We start from the raw sequence: 16,531 nt of genomic DNA, 5'->3' as shown, positions 1-16,531 counted from the left end.
CGACCGACATATTTCACTGGTTTTGTACTACATTGTATACATGTATATAGGTAGATTCCAAGGTGTTTTTTTTTTATCATTATACATTCAGACATACTTTAAACTATTGACGAAAGGAAGATATTGAATACAGGAATAAAAACCTAACCGTATTGGCTCAATCAACTGAACATCCCAGCTGAGATTTTTAAATATTTTTTTTTAGGTTTCTCATTTACATAGACATAAAGTTCATGTAAAAAGGGTTTTTTTTCTGTATTAGGTCTATTTTAAAATACTTTTGAGATGCATGTATTAACCCAAGACGACTAAAACCGCTATCTGTGTTTAGAAATCAATTTCATTTTTGTCCTGTCATCTCATGGCTTTCTTCAATTATCAAAAGAATACTTTCCACTGGGGAAATTTAGTTCACTATTAGGGGGTGGGGGGGGGGGGGTTAGCCGGTAAATACCAATATTGCCAGCGTCGTCCTTAACCTGTTAGCTATTTCTAGGTATACGTCCCTTCAAGTAGACCGCTACACGTTACAAAATGATGACCGCGTAGCGACTCTGGTGTTTGGTGGGAGGCCTCCGTTTTGGTGGGAGGCCTCCGTCGGCAGAGTCTATACGGAGATCTGGGACTTCGTGTCCATGTACGGGCGTGGTGGTTGTCGTGAACGGCGGATGCTAAATAACTAGAGAGAACCCATGATAAGCTTCGAAACGAAGCTTCCTTGAGCGGGGGGGGGGGGGGGGGTGGGGGGGGGGGGTAGCGTGCAATATATAGAGAACTTCTACTGCCTCGCAAGTGAGCTAGCTTTTTTTTTTTTAGAGCTATGGTAGGATATCTCTCTCTCTCTCTCTCTCTCTCTCTCTCTCTCTCTCTCTATTGATAACGAGAGCCATGTTCAAACCGCTGCGCATTACACTTTATAGAAATATCACCAGTTTTGGTACAGTTTCGCATAGTTTGATCAATATGCTAGGTGAGTAGGGTCATTAAGCTTGTGCTTATATTATCGTAACGAAGGATCTCGGTAATTAAGTTGTTTTTTAAAGAACTCGGGTCTGTCGCGGACTCTGGGATCAAATCCAGGATTTCCGCACACGAAGCCGATATAACATTAGTGACCCGTTGAAAAACGACCCTAGGGGTTATTTTTCGACGGATGTTTGATCAATTTTCAACGTTGAAAATTGATCCAGTCCGTTAATTAAATAACCTCCCGAGCGTGAAATTTTGACCCTTGTTAAAAATGAACCTTAGAGATTAATTCTGGTGGGGCCAAATAAATGGCAAATTTCAACATTGAAAAAATGACCTGAAATGTACAAGATGTTTTCTGTGCAGTCCGTGCTTGGATTTCTCTACTTAAATGATGACCGCATTACTGATCAAAATGTAACGTTCATCAATTTCCAACGACTGTTTTTGATCAAAATTTAACGTTAAATTTTGATTGGGTTCAACTTTTAACGTTAAGAAATGAATGGGGACGTTTTACAACGGGATCACTGTCTAATGTTATATCGACACTCTAACTGCAGACTCCATGAAGGATAGGGATTTGTTAAGTTAAAATGAAAAGCACCTGTAATGTATATTTCATAATAAAAATGGAAATGACGTAATTGTACAAATATTACTTTAAAAAACCAAACAAATAAACAACAAACAACATGACGTCTTTATTCAGACACAGAAAAGGAAAGAAACATGTGGATGACAGAAGCCTACCCAAAAATTAAACTTTTCTGCCAAAAACTTGGTTACGAGTTCCAGGTGGTTGACATGCGCTGGGGTGTTCGAAATGAAAGCGTGGACGAACACAACGGCACGGAGATGTGTTTACGAGAAGTGCAGCAGTGTCAACGACTCTCCACGGGGCCAAATTTTATAGTAAGTACGCACGTATGAACAGCATAACTTTCACATTCACAGAAATATCTAGAGTTTTCTTTGCGACACATGTATGAAATACAAGTCCACACAAGGAATCCAGTCCACAAAGCAAAACTAGAACAAACTTAGGGCTCCGCAAAGCCCCCCCCCCCCCCCCCCCCCCCGCCCGCCCCCGCCGCAACATGACATCGTATATACAATAGTCTGATAAAATCAAACCTTCACTAGCTCTTGTTGCGACAATCAAAATCAACAAGCATTCTATATTCTTTAAGTATTGTATACCAGTACACTTCCCCTATCAGCCCCGAGTCAAGTCATGTGCGTAATAATCTGCGGGAATAATCACACGTCAACAGTTTATGTACAAGAATAACCAGGCCCCATAAAGTAAAAGTCACATTTGACAGATTCAAATTCCATATTTTTTAACAAAATTCGTACTTGATCTGTAACTTGTCTTGGTAAAGCAATGTACCAAATATCAACTGGTATCTGCGAGTATGACGGGGAAAAGTGCGGAAAACTTATTTGCTCAGTCTTGAGGCCATAACTCAGCCAAAAAAAAACCAAAAAAAAAAAACAACCAAAAAACAAACGACAACAAAACAAAAACTCAATAGACAGAACAAAATTCGAACTTGATCTGTTACTTGTCATGGTAAACAAAAGTACTAAATATTAACTGAATATCTGCAAAAAGTGCGGGAAACTGATTTGTCGGACTAAAGTCCCCTTCATCGGTAGGGGACTAAATAGAGCCAGTATTAAAGGTTTGATTTTAATCTGACTGTATATATGTAATGGCATAAATGACCCCTTCGCGCAAATATCCGAGTCGACTTTTTATTTTACTTTGTTATGTGTTTTATTTTATTCATTTTCCACACTTTTCATACGTTACCTTAAAAAAATAGTCATATAAATATAATATTGAGATGGCATATCATATACATGTAATAGCAACCCTACAACAACTATTGAAATCAAGACATGGATTTGTATTTTATTTGGGGGATTTTTAACCTTGAAAAAATAGGAACCAAACTCTTGATGCGAGATGGTATCCTTGCAAGTGTTTTGAAATCAAAAACAAAATGCACAATTAAAACAATGGTGTTAAAGAAAATTACAACTACAGTGTGTCCCTTCCAGTAACACCGACACTTCAAGAATTTAGGCGTTGTCAAATTAGGCGATAAAAGTGAAGAAGTATTGAAAATGAAATCTCTCAGGAAAAAATCCAAAAGGGACCTACTAAGAATTTTATACAAAGTTTCATAACTGAAATTTTGATAAATACCTATTTGATTAAAAATTTAATTTAAATTTTGCGCACAAAATTTTGTTTGAACGACCCCACTTGACTGAAAACAAACATGATATAAATCCGTATGCAGTGGCGTAGCTAGGTTTGAAATATTTGTAAGCAGGGGGTCTGGGTGGCGGCAGCCCCCCAGAAGCTGGGGACATTTTTCGTTTACGGTGATAAGAATTTAACGAAAATATTTGTAAGCACGTGCTGACAGTGCTACAATATAGCTACGCCACTGGTATGCAATTTTATACTAATCCGGAAAGAAAATGGTCATCTAAATCTATTTTTGGATTTTACTTCCAGTGACCACTTTTCACGACCAGTCACCGCCCATAAAAACCATGGAGTTTATACAGGGTACCATTCCTGTATTTCTAATAAAGTGATTTTATTGTAAGGGAATTTTAACTTGAATCTCCTACACAAGAAATTTCGGTTCTTGTGACCTTGACTTCTAATCTGTGTGAATATATACGTGGACTCATTCTTGCAAATTTTTATGAAAACTGGTTAAGAGACGTACTTTAAATCTTGTACATAAATGAAGGATGAGTTTAAAATCAAACTTCTATATCCCGCACGACACAATAAGTCCCAAGTACAACAATACCAAATGCTATCCGTGCTCCTAACACACCTCCCCGTGAAATCAAAAATGCATTACCATCTGAAATAGTTTGGCAGATATCCAGCATGTAGATATCAGGATTTGTTTTGAAAAAGATCATTTTCCCTTCAAGGGAAATTGGGCTGTGACAATGAAAAAAGATTTTCTATGTTACATAGTGATTGAAAATACAACCACATATTGAACCTTTGTGCATAATCCCGTAAAAACCAATTAAATACCATAGTATTTGAAAACTGAAAGTAATGCGTAGTTGAACGTTTTAATAAAGTCATGGCAGTCTTTCTAATTGATTTGCCAGTGATGCCTTTCACATTTAAGCTCTATTTCAAAATGAATTTATGTTGTTTAAAATCCTTCCCAAGTATATAAAAAAGTTTTACATTTTTCTTTGATGGGAATTAAACTTTCAGACCAGGTGTGCACAATCAAACTGCCAAGTACTTTTATCAACAATTTATGAATGGACCATGATACATGTAACACCGAATGGTAATGGTATATTATGTAAATTCAAAGTTCCATTAATTATTTGTTCCCTGTTCTAAATTGCGCAATATTTGTGTTTTATTCTACAATAAAACGGATTAATATCTTCGATCTTGTTCCCGCCCTCTGCCAGAGAAAACGGGGACATAACACAGACAGCCCTTCGTGTAATAGAATGGTCAAAATCGGTCTCCAATAGCCTGAGTCATTCTGTCAATTTCATATACGTGTGTGGAGTACGCAGTAAATTGCAAAATATTGAGTAAATATAAATTTAAGCATTTCTTTTTCATAACGCGCGTCATTCCATTTGTCTTCACACTGCTCCTCTTATCATGTAGTGGGATAATTATGGAGCGCCAAATTAACATGAACTCAAACAATAGAAGACAACTTTTATTAGTTGAAGATATCATCAATTCAATTATTGTGAACATTACTTGAATTGATGCGCGCATTAATTCAATTGACGAGAGCAATAATTGATTTGATGTGCGCATTAATTCAATTGACGAGAGCAATAATTGATTTGATGTGCGCATTAATTCAATGGATGAGAGCAATAATTGATTTGATGCGCGCATTAATTCAATTGACGAGAGTAATAATTGATTTGTTGTGCGCATCAATTTAATTGACGAGAGTAATAATTGATGCGCGCATCTACGTGGGGTAATGATCGTTCGCAAAATTTTTAATTTGGACATCGGTATAAATGATTTGATGATCTCCTTAATTCAACTAAAGATATCTTTAATTCTTTATAACACTTTTGTCTAACGATTTTATGCGCGCAACAATTCAAATGAAAGAGATCATTAATTCAATTGTGGATATGTTGAATTGAAGGTATGTCTAATTATCGTAAATATTCACTCTTCGAGACGATACTTATATTTCTTAATATGCATGGGGTTCCGTGTGACGAAACAGTAACTATTGTGCAGAGCATACATGCTTGTCTTTTCTGAAATATTAAACATGTCTTTTTGTGACGTAAATAACATGCATGGAACTACTGTAGGGATTGTCTTTTCTGAAATAACATTCTGTCTTGTGCTAGAATTAAACATAAATTGATCCTACATAATTTATTCCTCCTTTTTCTTTTAGTCTCTTCTGTCACATAGATATGGCTACAGAAATCTACCAAGGGTGATAGAGGCGTCAGAATTCGAGAAGCTTGTCCAAGCTGTTGAGCCAGACCCCAAACAAGTATTGCTCAAGTACGAATTATCTTTTAAAACCTTTGTTTTTCGGATCGAGCTCGGACCTTTATAGTCACTTAGCCACGCATTTCACAGAAGGAAGCTTTTGTCATCTAAAATATTTTTGACACGACACTATAAATATACATAACGATATTTAATTTTAACGAAAGATACGAATACTGTGTGACAGTTCATTCAAGTCAAAAGATGAAATTCACAGGGACGAAAACACGAGGCGTCTGCTCAAATCATACATTGAATGTAAAAGCCGTGTATTCATATTTAGTGGTTAAGTAGACTCTAGAATCCTACGTTACTCGCCAATGAAATGTCGGAAGAAAGTTTGTAATAACTTTACAGTGTTGTGATCTTATATACATGTATTTAATTTACGCGTCTTATTCTATGAGACTAGAAAGCATATATTTTTTTTTCAAGGTGGTATCGTCGGGATGAAAACGCTGCTCCACCGGTGTATGCCCTCACACAAATAAGTAAATTTTTACCAGATTTCTTGTCAACTGATGCCAAAAAGAAGAGAGATGCGACCAGCAAGTTCTGGACAGAAAATGACATCATGCAAGACGCTTTAGAGATGGCTGCAAATCAGGTTCTAGGACCAGAGGACGCGCGCAGATACGTCATATCAGGTAAAACGGCTGATTTATGAATTAATGCAATTTCTACCACGGCTATTGCAAAGGTCCAAATTCTGCAACATACTTTCATACGAAATAACTGACGAGAAAATTGATATGTACATCTCACTTGCACTTCGTTGAAACCCTTGCACCATCAACTTGTTTGTCAATAGCCTGTCTCAATTTGAAAACTGATCATACGCAATCTAATTAAAATTAGATCCTTTGATCCGCTCACGTATATCGCTCACGTATATCGCTTGTGTAGCGATATACGTGAGCGGATCAAAGGATCTAATTTTAATTAGATTGGATCATACGCAGAACAAACTCTTGCGTATCGAAACAGTTGAGAGATATAAACACCATATGTAGGTGATAATGGAATATTGCTACATAAATATGGAATTTACGATGGAGAATTTGAAATCATCCCGTTTATCATGAAGTTGAGTTGTTAGTTTGCCGTTGATGTCTTTCAATAAAATATCTAAGTATGAAGCAGAAGTGGACGACTCTGTGGTGTCTTTTATTTGGAGCTCACAGGGATATATCTAATCGACGTATGAATGAAAGTTATTATGTTGGTAGACAAAACGTTGTCGATATATCTAAATGTCGAATTGAAGGCCACAGCAAGATATTTTTTCTTCTCACGTAGAAGTTTTTGAATAAATTCTGCTTCATATGAATATAAAAACAGGTCAGCTAACAAAAGAGCTCAATTCGTGCCCATAGGAATTCCAACAGACTTTTGGAGGACCTGATCACCAAAGACAACGAAGACATTTTCAATGAGGAACTCTAGCATATTTTTTATTTCAACTTTAGAGTACTTTTCCGTGGAATTAGAGTGGTGTTTAACAAAGTAATTTTTTGGATGACTGATCACTAGATATGGGGGGGGGGGGAGGGGGGGGGGGGGGCAAAACCATATTCAAGCCAAACAGAAAGAGCTACTTTTACCTTTGTACATAGTAAACTTTAAAAACAGATGTTTTGTTTTCAAAAGTTTCAAATAACTTGGCATAACAAGGCAAGAAAGCTTTCAAATATTCGATAAGTTGATGTAACTTAATTACAGTGACAGAGAAGGAAACACAGATGGGCATTTTAGATGTTGAAGATCCAGAGTCTCATTGTGTTTGGTTCAAAAGGCGGATCAAAGGAATTGAGGACATGGAACAAAGTACAATAGCATCTCACTATATAGGTAAGTCAGTAACAAGAGTGAATAGTGTGTCACTATATAGATAATTATGTCACTATATAGGTAGTATGTCACTATATTAGTAAGTATGTCACTATGTAAGTATGTCACTATATAGATAAGTATTAGATAAGTATGTCACTATATAGATAAGTGTATCACTATGTAAGTATGTCACTATATAGGTAGTATGTCACTATATTAGTAAGTATGTCACTATATAGGTAGTATGTCACTATATTAGTAAGTATGTCACTATGTAAGTATGTCACTATATAGATAAGTATTAGATAAGTATGTCACTATATAGATAAGTGTATCACTATGTAAGTATGTCACTACATAGGTAAGTATGTCACTATATTAGGGGTGTGTATTGCTCAAGATTTTCCGACACGATACGATACAATATTTTCTGATGCGATATCCGATATATTGGATATACAACGTAGTTAAGCATTTTCTGAAGTAAAATATCAATATTCTACAAAAATGAAGTGGTTTAATATCTTTTATTTCATAACAAAACAAACAATGACAATTAAAGTCTGAGAAAACTCCAATGTCACAATGTAAAAACGGGGATTAAAATCTGAGAAATCTCCGATGTCACAATGTAAAAATGGGGATTAAAGTCTGAGGAAACTCAAATGTCACATTGAAAAAGCGGGGATCGAAGTCTGAGGAATCTCCAATGTCACAATGAAAAAGTGGGGATTAAAGTCTGAGGAATCGTGTTCCTGTTAGAAGCCATTTTTAAATTATGCACTTCGATCCTGACTATTAAAAGGGCTATTTTTAACCCCAACATTATGTCGTATCGTATCGTCGAAACATTGTATCGTATATCGCTGGACAGACGTAGACCGGTACATTTTGATATATTGATTCACCCCTACACTACATAGGTAAATAATCACTATATAGGTATGTATTCATTATATAAGTAAATATGTCACTATCTAGGTAAATTTATATGCCATTATGTAGGTAAATATGTCATTATATAGGTAAATATGTCATTATATAGGTAAATATGTCATTATATATATGAATAGCAACTCACTTGGTAAGTAAATCAAAATAATGAAAAATAACTAGTTGTTGTTAATAACTTCATAACAGAATTACTGTATGTAGACAGAATAAGTGTCAGAGTAAATGTATAGCAAATATGACTAATGATATTTTAATTAAAATTCATACAAATTTTAGATTTCACTGGCCCCGAGGAAAAATGGAGAAAAAACAGAGCTTTGTTGAAAGAGTTGTGCGACACCAGGATTCCACAAGTTCTCCCTGCTAAGAATATATGTCAGTATGATGTCGAATGGAAGGAAGGTTAATATACTATTTATTAAATGTAACATTTCATTATGTTTCTGTTTAATAATAGTACATAGTAATTAGTATCAACTGCTGAATGGGCTGTTGAGAGCAGTTTTCACCAAAAAGTGGTCGATATGAGTATTGACTGGGCCGGTGGTCAATACTGGTTAAAACCGGTCAATTGAAAATTGTTTGGTCATTATAGTCTGTGTCATTTTAAATGTTTAAGTGGCCATTACGGTAAATACTGTAATTCATCATATGCACTATCAGTTTATACATATAATAATGTGAATGGCTGATGAATTGGGGAGATGTAAAAGTTTCTTTTCAAATTCCTTAGTTTAACAAGAACTATATTGTTTCAAATCTTTATTTTAACTGTTAAATAAACATTCAAGGGGGTGGATTGGTGATGTTTTCGTAACAATAATATGCACACTGGTCCCAGAGTATGCCAATTAACACCTGTCAACTCTGCTTCCTGTGCTCAAGTAATCATGTCCACTACCTGTTATTCTTAATCTGTCTAGGTACATGTAAACAGGTCGGTCTCCTATCTGTGAAGATATTTCGGTCACACTTCCAGCGAACCAAATGTATCAAACTTATGAAATTAATCAAGAATTGATCCATATAATGAAAAGACTTAATTTATCTTTGCAAGAAATGTACAAAAATAGGAAAATGGACAGTTTAAATCACAATTACCAGTATTGACCACTTGGGGAGTATTGACCAGGACGGTTAAAACCGAAGGTGGTTTTAACCGCCCAACCCTGGTTGAAAGAGATGCTATATACATTTAATAAAGTGACTTGTGCTGCAGGTATTGGGACTAAGGCCTGGGGCCCTTACAATTGGGAAAATTAGTGACAAAACAAGAAATCTGGGGAAATTCTATTTTAATAGAAATTTGTGATATTCATCAATCATACATTTAGAATGAAGTGTCTTTTAAGGTATAATTATTAATGTTTAACAACCATGCTTCATATCTTATAAATAGCAGTACTGTGACAGTGTTCACTGTACCAGAAATCACAAGATTCTCATCACCGAAAGCGCCATAATAGATAAGTGTACATAATATTGAAATATTTTCCTAGCACATTGCACAGAATGTAATGTTCTATTATGATGCTTGACAAAAGTTTGTGCCTCAATGTTTTGTATAATTGTTTATGATATCATTTGATTACAGAATTAGGATTCAATCTCACAATATTATCTGGGAATTTATCACTCAGAATAATTCCTTTTTCCCTGTCAGTATCAAGTTCTTCAATAAATCCAAACCAATAGATGACCATTCCTGGACCAAATCTATTCCAGTAGCTCCAGAACTGGTCCTTCAGATAACCTTTATGACTATACTCATCTCCAAATGAAGCTTTACTTTCAATCCAGTTAATCACATGACCATCCACACTGAAAGGGACCTCCAGTTTGACATCGGGGGTTTTATCAAAACCTCTAGTTCTCATTTGATCCTCGCCAATGTATGCTAAATTCAGCGTATCCAAAATTCTATTCAGTTTAAATTCATACTCATGTCCAATGGATTGTTTAATGTTGTCAACATGTGCTCCATAATGATCATCACTGACAAGACACTCGTGGATCTCTGACGCCAGTAATGGGTCACTGATTAGAGAAATGTCTTTCATTAACTTAGTTACATAACTCCTAGGTGGATTTTCTCCTTCGTATTTCGTTGTCGAAAGATGTCTTTCTAAAACAATCCTCGCTAACAATGCAGGTGATAATTCTATTTCATTGGCTAACCTCAGCAGCACGTGCCTTTCCTTATTGCCAACCCCTCTCAAATATTGCTCGTAGTATAATTCCATTTTTGCGGGATTGTAATGAATATGGTGTGTTTTTCTCATTTTTTTCTGATAATCTTGAGCGTATATACTTCCAATCGTAGATAAAGAAAAGTCAGGATATTTTTCAACAATCAGGGGTAAGCAATCCCTTGATTTGTGTTTGTGCATTATTTCAACAATTGAGTTGTACACTGAGAGTTTCATATTTTTATGATAAACAAAGTTCACGTCCTCAGGCTCCTACCCGCCGTTTTCACCTTCACTACTTTCACTTTCGTACATCATAGTCACTTGAGGGTTTTATTAAATAACTGGTACATTAACAATTCGTGTGGACTTAAACATTATGTTATATAGAATACTGTGCAGTTCAGTTGAAGTAACATCTTTCTACATTTATGAACAAGAAATTAATATTTGAACTGTGCATATTTTTTTAAGAAGGAGTTTTTTCCCAATGTCTTGAGATAATTTTCTGATTTAACGCTCTTTTACATGCCTTTAATTGTTAAATAAAATTACCTTACTTTAATTAGAACTAGGCCTACTTTAAATAAAAATAAACGTCAGTCCAGATCAATCTAAATTCATAATTGATAATTCTAACTTTGCAGGAATCGACTTGAACGACCCCTCTCACAAGAGTTATTTATCTAAAATGACATCGGATTTTACGGCGAAAATGTGCTCAATGATCCAGAAGGCGATTACTGAGCGCAGAAAATCAGAAAATGGAGACACCCTCATTCAGGAAATTGTTCATCACACCAGCTTCTGTAAAACCAAGCTGGAAAATTTTCATGGCAGGGAAAATGCCCAAGAGGTACGGCACGCCCATATATATGTTGTGTATTCAGTACTAAAAAAAATGAAATAAAGACTGAAATAGTGTTTCAAATTAAGGAGGTGTGCTACACCAGAGAAATTTGATGTAGATGAAAAGTGGAGGATATGTTCAACAATATTTTGAAGTTGAAAATTTTCAAATTTACTTTATTTTGTCAAAAATACAGTTTTAGTAGAAGGTAATCTGAAAAAAAATTAAAACTCCTGCTTGACTTGAACCTGCAACCTACAGTTCAGCAGTCGGTATTCTAACCTACTGAGCTACACGGCTAGGTATTTAATTGGAAAAGGAAAAGTCAAATATTGCTGATATCAATTTTTTCATCCATGTTTTTAAAGGAAGTCAGCCATTATGACAATGTAGAGTACTACCTTAAGTTGAATGTTTATGTAAGAAATTTATATGAACCCTCTTTTAACCCATATTTGCGTTGCGGATACCCGTCTGTCACAATGAAATGGGAATTAAGGTACAAAGATACGTGTGCGTTCGCTTCCCCCACCACCAATACAAAAAGGATAGATAGATCTCGAGCCCTAGTCTCCAGTAAGTTTTTATTAAATTATTGCTTTTATTTAAAAGGTCTTCAATTTCAGATGGAGCCAGTCTGATTATTTAAAACCAGACCTTCAATCTCGCCCCTTTTTTCCTGTCAACTAGCGGACATAGAAAGATACGGGGGGGGGGGGGGGGCGAGATTGAAGGTCTGGTTTTAACCAGACTAACGGAAAATCCTACTTTTTACTAGTATTATTATCCCAGTCCGTTATAAATTACATATGTTCACATCAAAATCGGGAAAATAAATATAGGCTAGAAGCCGTAATGATTTAATTATCCTGGATCCACCCATGCACATTAATAAGCTGATGTAAACAATGGGGGGGGGGGGGGGGATTGAAAGAAGTTTATTCTCAATTGTAGATCTCCATCAGTATACGGATTGTGCCTCTTGAAATTACCCGGTAGTAACAGTAAACGCGTTCTTGGTGTAGCTGTTTGAACTTGAGAAATTTATTGATCTGTTAAATAATGAATTCCAACCGTTGCGAATTTTTGGAACTGTTAATTCTCGATGAGTAGAAATGAGAATGGTCCGGTGATTTTGGACTACATGTAATAGAAACCATTTTATTCATTGCTACACTGTAGTTAAGCGTGGTGCTTGACCAAACATTGTAGTATATATTAGTCATTGTATATTGGGTATGGTATGGATGACATATTTCACCTTCAGTAGTTTCCAAATGCTATCAAGTTCAATTTGATGGACCTTGTTGAAGGGGGGGGGGGGGTGAAGAAAAAATATTCGCCAGCAGTCAGATTTTCATTATAATTATCTAATTTCCGAAATGAATCATTTTGCAAATAACCTTTGTTAAATCTTTCGCTCACTTATTTCGCTACACATGTGAACATATCTAAGATTTTATCTTGATCTCACTTCCACTGACACAAGAAAATAAATATTTCGTTTACAGAGAATTAAACAATACCTTACTGCCGACAGCTCCAGATTATTAGCCATCCATGGATCCTCAGGTAGCGGCAAGACAACTCTGATGGCAAAAGCTGTCGATATCGCAACGAATTCTCTACGAAAGATAGCAAAGAAGAAGTCGACAGCTGTTGCTTTTAGGTACCCCCAAATATTTAACCATTGACTCATTGATTCTCAAGGTTTCCAGGTTAAAGTTACATGTACGTATATTTAATTCTTTTTATGGTTGAATAAAGGTTTGTTGGAACAACACCCGGTAGTTCAAATGTCACCGCTCTTTTGGAGAGTCTCACGAGACAGATCACGCTTATATACAAAGAGGATCTGAAAGTATCAGAGGTTAGATTTTCTGTAGAAGCTTGATTTTATGAAAGAAGCGAGTGTTGTTTTTGTCAATGAAAGTAAATCTAAACATTTATTCTGCCCTTTCTGAAGGAGCTAAGAGAATTAGTTGAACAGTTCGAACACGTGTTGCACTACGCAAGCGCAGAACTCCCTCTGGTGGTGATGATAGACTCATTAGATCAGTTGGATCCGGCTAATAATGCCAGGAACTTGTTCTGGCTTCCACAGCAGCTCCCGCCTCATGTCAAATTCATTGTGTCTACGCTGGAAGAGGATGTGTATGAGTGCTTCCCTAATCTTCAGGTAAAAGAATCTGATGTGCTAGCATAGGAAACACATTGCATTGTGATATTATGAAACTTTTCAAAATTACCATTTGTAGTAAACTTCCTTGATTTAGATTTCAAACTTTGTAGGGCTTCCTTCCCCCAGAAAATCTTTTCTCCATACCAAAATTACCAGCCAGTGACGCTAGTGGAATCGTGGATCACTGGTTAAAGAGCAAAAATCGATGTATCACTAAAAGACAGATGGAGATAATATTAAAAGCGTTCGAAAAGTGTCCCTTACCACTATTTCTGAAAATGTCACTGGATGAAGCCTGTCGATGGAATTCATTTTCTCCAGAATCAGAAACTGTTTTAGAAAAGACAGTCCGAGAAAGTATCAACGCTCTATTCCAACGTCTTGAAAAGTCCCATGGAGTTCTGATGATGTCACGTTCACTGGGTTATCTCACAGCAGGTATAAAGTACATTACGTGTAAATTCATCAACATTGTTGTACAATATCTATTGTTGTTAAAATTTATATTGGATACATGTATACTGTTACGTAAAGGACACCACAGATCTCCCATCACTGCTTCATATTTGGATATTTTATTTAACATAGATGTCAACGGTAAACGAACAATTAACTCAACTTTATGACAAACGAGATGACTAGTTCCACCATCATCAACTTCCCAAATTTGTTTAATATCACCTGCATATTTGATACGTGAGAACATGTTCTGCGTATGATAAAGTTTTTAAGAAATCAAGACAGGCTACTGACAAATAAGTTGATGTTACAGGGGTTTCAACATTCTCCTCATTTCGAAAATTCTATGATCGTTATATCAATCTAATTTGCAAATACAAGCCATCACCGGACCGAATACTCTCCGACGTGTTTCATATAGATTGTTAGACCGTTTTTTTTAAACATACTAATTTTGACTACGGATTTCTCCGTTTATCCGATCAAGATATATGGCTCACGTCGGATGCGATCGGTCAACAGGGGATGCTTACTTCTCATAGGCACCTGACCCCACCTCTGGTATGTCCAGGGGTCCGTGTTTCCACTTCTCTTTTATAGTCTTTATTAGATTGATCTCTGTTCGTCATCTTCACTTGTTCATATGTTTGCAGCTAGGAATGGTCTATCGGAATCGGAACTGGAGGACATCTTGTCATGTGATGATGATGTTTTAAATGATGTGTATCAGTACTGGAACCCACCACTTAGACGCTTGCCTCCTCTTATGATGGCAAGACTTAGGACAGATCTTCAACAGTATCTTGGTATACCTATTCATAAGACATTTCATGCCCACTGATACATAAAACCATATTTTCCATCTTTTTGTATTCGCTCTATATACGATTGTCAAAGTCTGCTGCCAGTCTGTTTGATTTATATGTATATGACAATGTCTCTCCAAAATTTCATTGTTCCTCCCAAACTCCCCCTCTAACGATATTGAGTGCCATACACGTATAAGGAGTTAGTTAATTAACACACCACCACAAATTAAGTATAGGAATCATTCAACCAGTTTTGTAGGAGCAGGTCAAGATTTTTACTTGGTCAACATTTTTACTAGGTAGGGGCGGAAGTGGGTATCCATATAAAAGTGAATTTCTCTATGCTATATTTTAACATATTTCTGCACTTAGAGCAGATATGTTTAAGAGCTCATTGTAATCTTTGTGCTTTATAGAATATTTCAAATGCAGTGTGTATCTTGTATGATCCTCTTAAATTTACGTCAAATGCCTGTATCCCATTTCCATTATCAATGACCGTGAAGCGTGTGACAGCGTGGCGAGAATTCCATTCTCATCGAAAGTAAGTTTTTTTTACTTGCCTAGATGGTCGAGCGGTCTAGTGCGATGGTCACACGCTGCTAGGATATTTGGCTCCACGGGTCGTGAGTTCTAACCCTGGCGGCGCGGAAGTGGGTATTTTAGTGAATTTCTCTGTGTTATACCAACGACACAAACAATTTCGGGACGACCTGTCCCTTTTTCAGGACGAACGAAAAGAAGCACTAAAACTATAGTACTAAATCTACAAACGTATTTACACCACAGGTAAACGGGTTTTACATATAGTCAGTTGGTCATGTCAAAAAAGGATGATTGTGTAAACAGAGATTTAAGCTACCCCGGTAGTAAAGAATTGGGGGGGGGATACGGCCGTAGTACTAAATGTTCGGGACATGATCAGACGAGTAGGCCTAGATGAAGCTCATAAACTAGTAAAGGTTTAGCCCGTATTCATCCTGGTGAATGAGGTTCGAATGACTTCAACTTGTGCATCTATCTATATATTTATCTATCTAGATAGATAGATACACACACACACACACACACACACACAGAGAGAGAGAGAGAGAGAGAGAGAGAGAGAGAAGCTCACACTTAACGCAGAGGTTGCTTGGCTGTTTAATATCAGAGTTAAGGGGACTGTCATTGACAATGTTTTGTGTCAACAGTACCCTTATAATGCAAAAATAGTCATGGTTCTTCCTTGATCAATGTTATCTAGAGATATTACCGTGATAACAGATTTTTGTTCCAATACATGTATTGATTTTGTATAACAACGTAGCTACGCTGACCTGGTGGAGCAAAGGTCTTCTTTAAAAAAAATTATTAGATATTGGTGCTGAAATATGTAAAACTTATACGGTACCAATTTTGATGCACCAGATGCGCATTTCAACAAATTATGTCTCTCAAGTGATGCTCAAGCCGAAATTTTGGAAATCCGAAATAACAATAAACTTGTAAGAACTAAAAGGAAAAACAGAGTGCCAAAGATTGGAGTCAAATTCGTCTAAGGATTAGAGCTATGCATTAGGGAGATAATCCTTAATTTTGAAATGAATTTATACATAGTGTTTCAATTATTTCCAATATTGGGTATGTCTTGCGGAGGCATTAGTCCTTTAGGACAGTTTCTAAAGTTGCTCTTCTGTTTAGATTTGTACTGTACAAATGTACTTTATTTGTCATTGT

At 36.2% G+C, this 16,531-nt stretch overlaps 2 protein-coding genes across 2 annotated transcripts in view; one reads left to right on the top strand and one right to left on the bottom strand.

Annotated features, from left to right (window-relative positions):
- Positions 1-16,531, top strand: part of LOC125672406 (uncharacterized) — a 28,086-nt gene that overhangs the window by 1,352 nt on the left and 10,203 nt on the right. Inside the window, exons 3-13 of the mRNA XM_056161777.1 lie at positions 1,682-1,884; positions 5,436-5,548; positions 5,972-6,183; positions 7,259-7,387; positions 8,600-8,725; positions 11,160-11,368; positions 12,874-13,031; positions 13,130-13,232; positions 13,329-13,541; positions 13,655-13,982; positions 14,657-14,809. Coding sequence (XP_056017752.1) covers positions 1,682-1,884; positions 5,436-5,548; positions 5,972-6,183; positions 7,259-7,387; positions 8,600-8,725; positions 11,160-11,368; positions 12,874-13,031; positions 13,130-13,232; positions 13,329-13,541; positions 13,655-13,982; positions 14,657-14,809 — 1,947 coding nt within the window. The remainder of the gene's footprint in view (positions 1-1,681; positions 1,885-5,435; positions 5,549-5,971; positions 6,184-7,258; positions 7,388-8,599; positions 8,726-11,159; positions 11,369-12,873; positions 13,032-13,129; positions 13,233-13,328; positions 13,542-13,654; positions 13,983-14,656; positions 14,810-16,531) is intronic.
- On the bottom strand, positions 9,602-10,832 carry LOC125679965 (CDAN1-interacting nuclease 1-like). Its single transcript, XM_048919418.2, has one exon. The coding sequence runs from the start codon at positions 10,747-10,749 to the stop codon at positions 9,904-9,906; it is 846 nt and encodes a 281-aa protein (XP_048775375.1). The 5' UTR covers positions 10,750-10,832; the 3' UTR covers positions 9,602-9,903.

The sequence above is a fragment of the Ostrea edulis genome, chromosome 1, assembly GCF_947568905.1.
Source record: "Ostrea edulis chromosome 1, xbOstEdul1.1, whole genome shotgun sequence".
NCBI lineage: Eukaryota > Metazoa > Mollusca > Bivalvia > Ostreida > Ostreidae > Ostrea > Ostrea edulis.
This window is presented reverse-complemented; position numbering and strand designations above follow the sequence as displayed.

Excerpts from the sequence above, each read along its gene's own strand:
- LOC125679965 (XM_048919418.2), bottom strand. The coding sequence starts at position 10,749 with ATGAAACTCTCAGTGTACAACTCAATTGTTGAAATAATGCACAAACAC.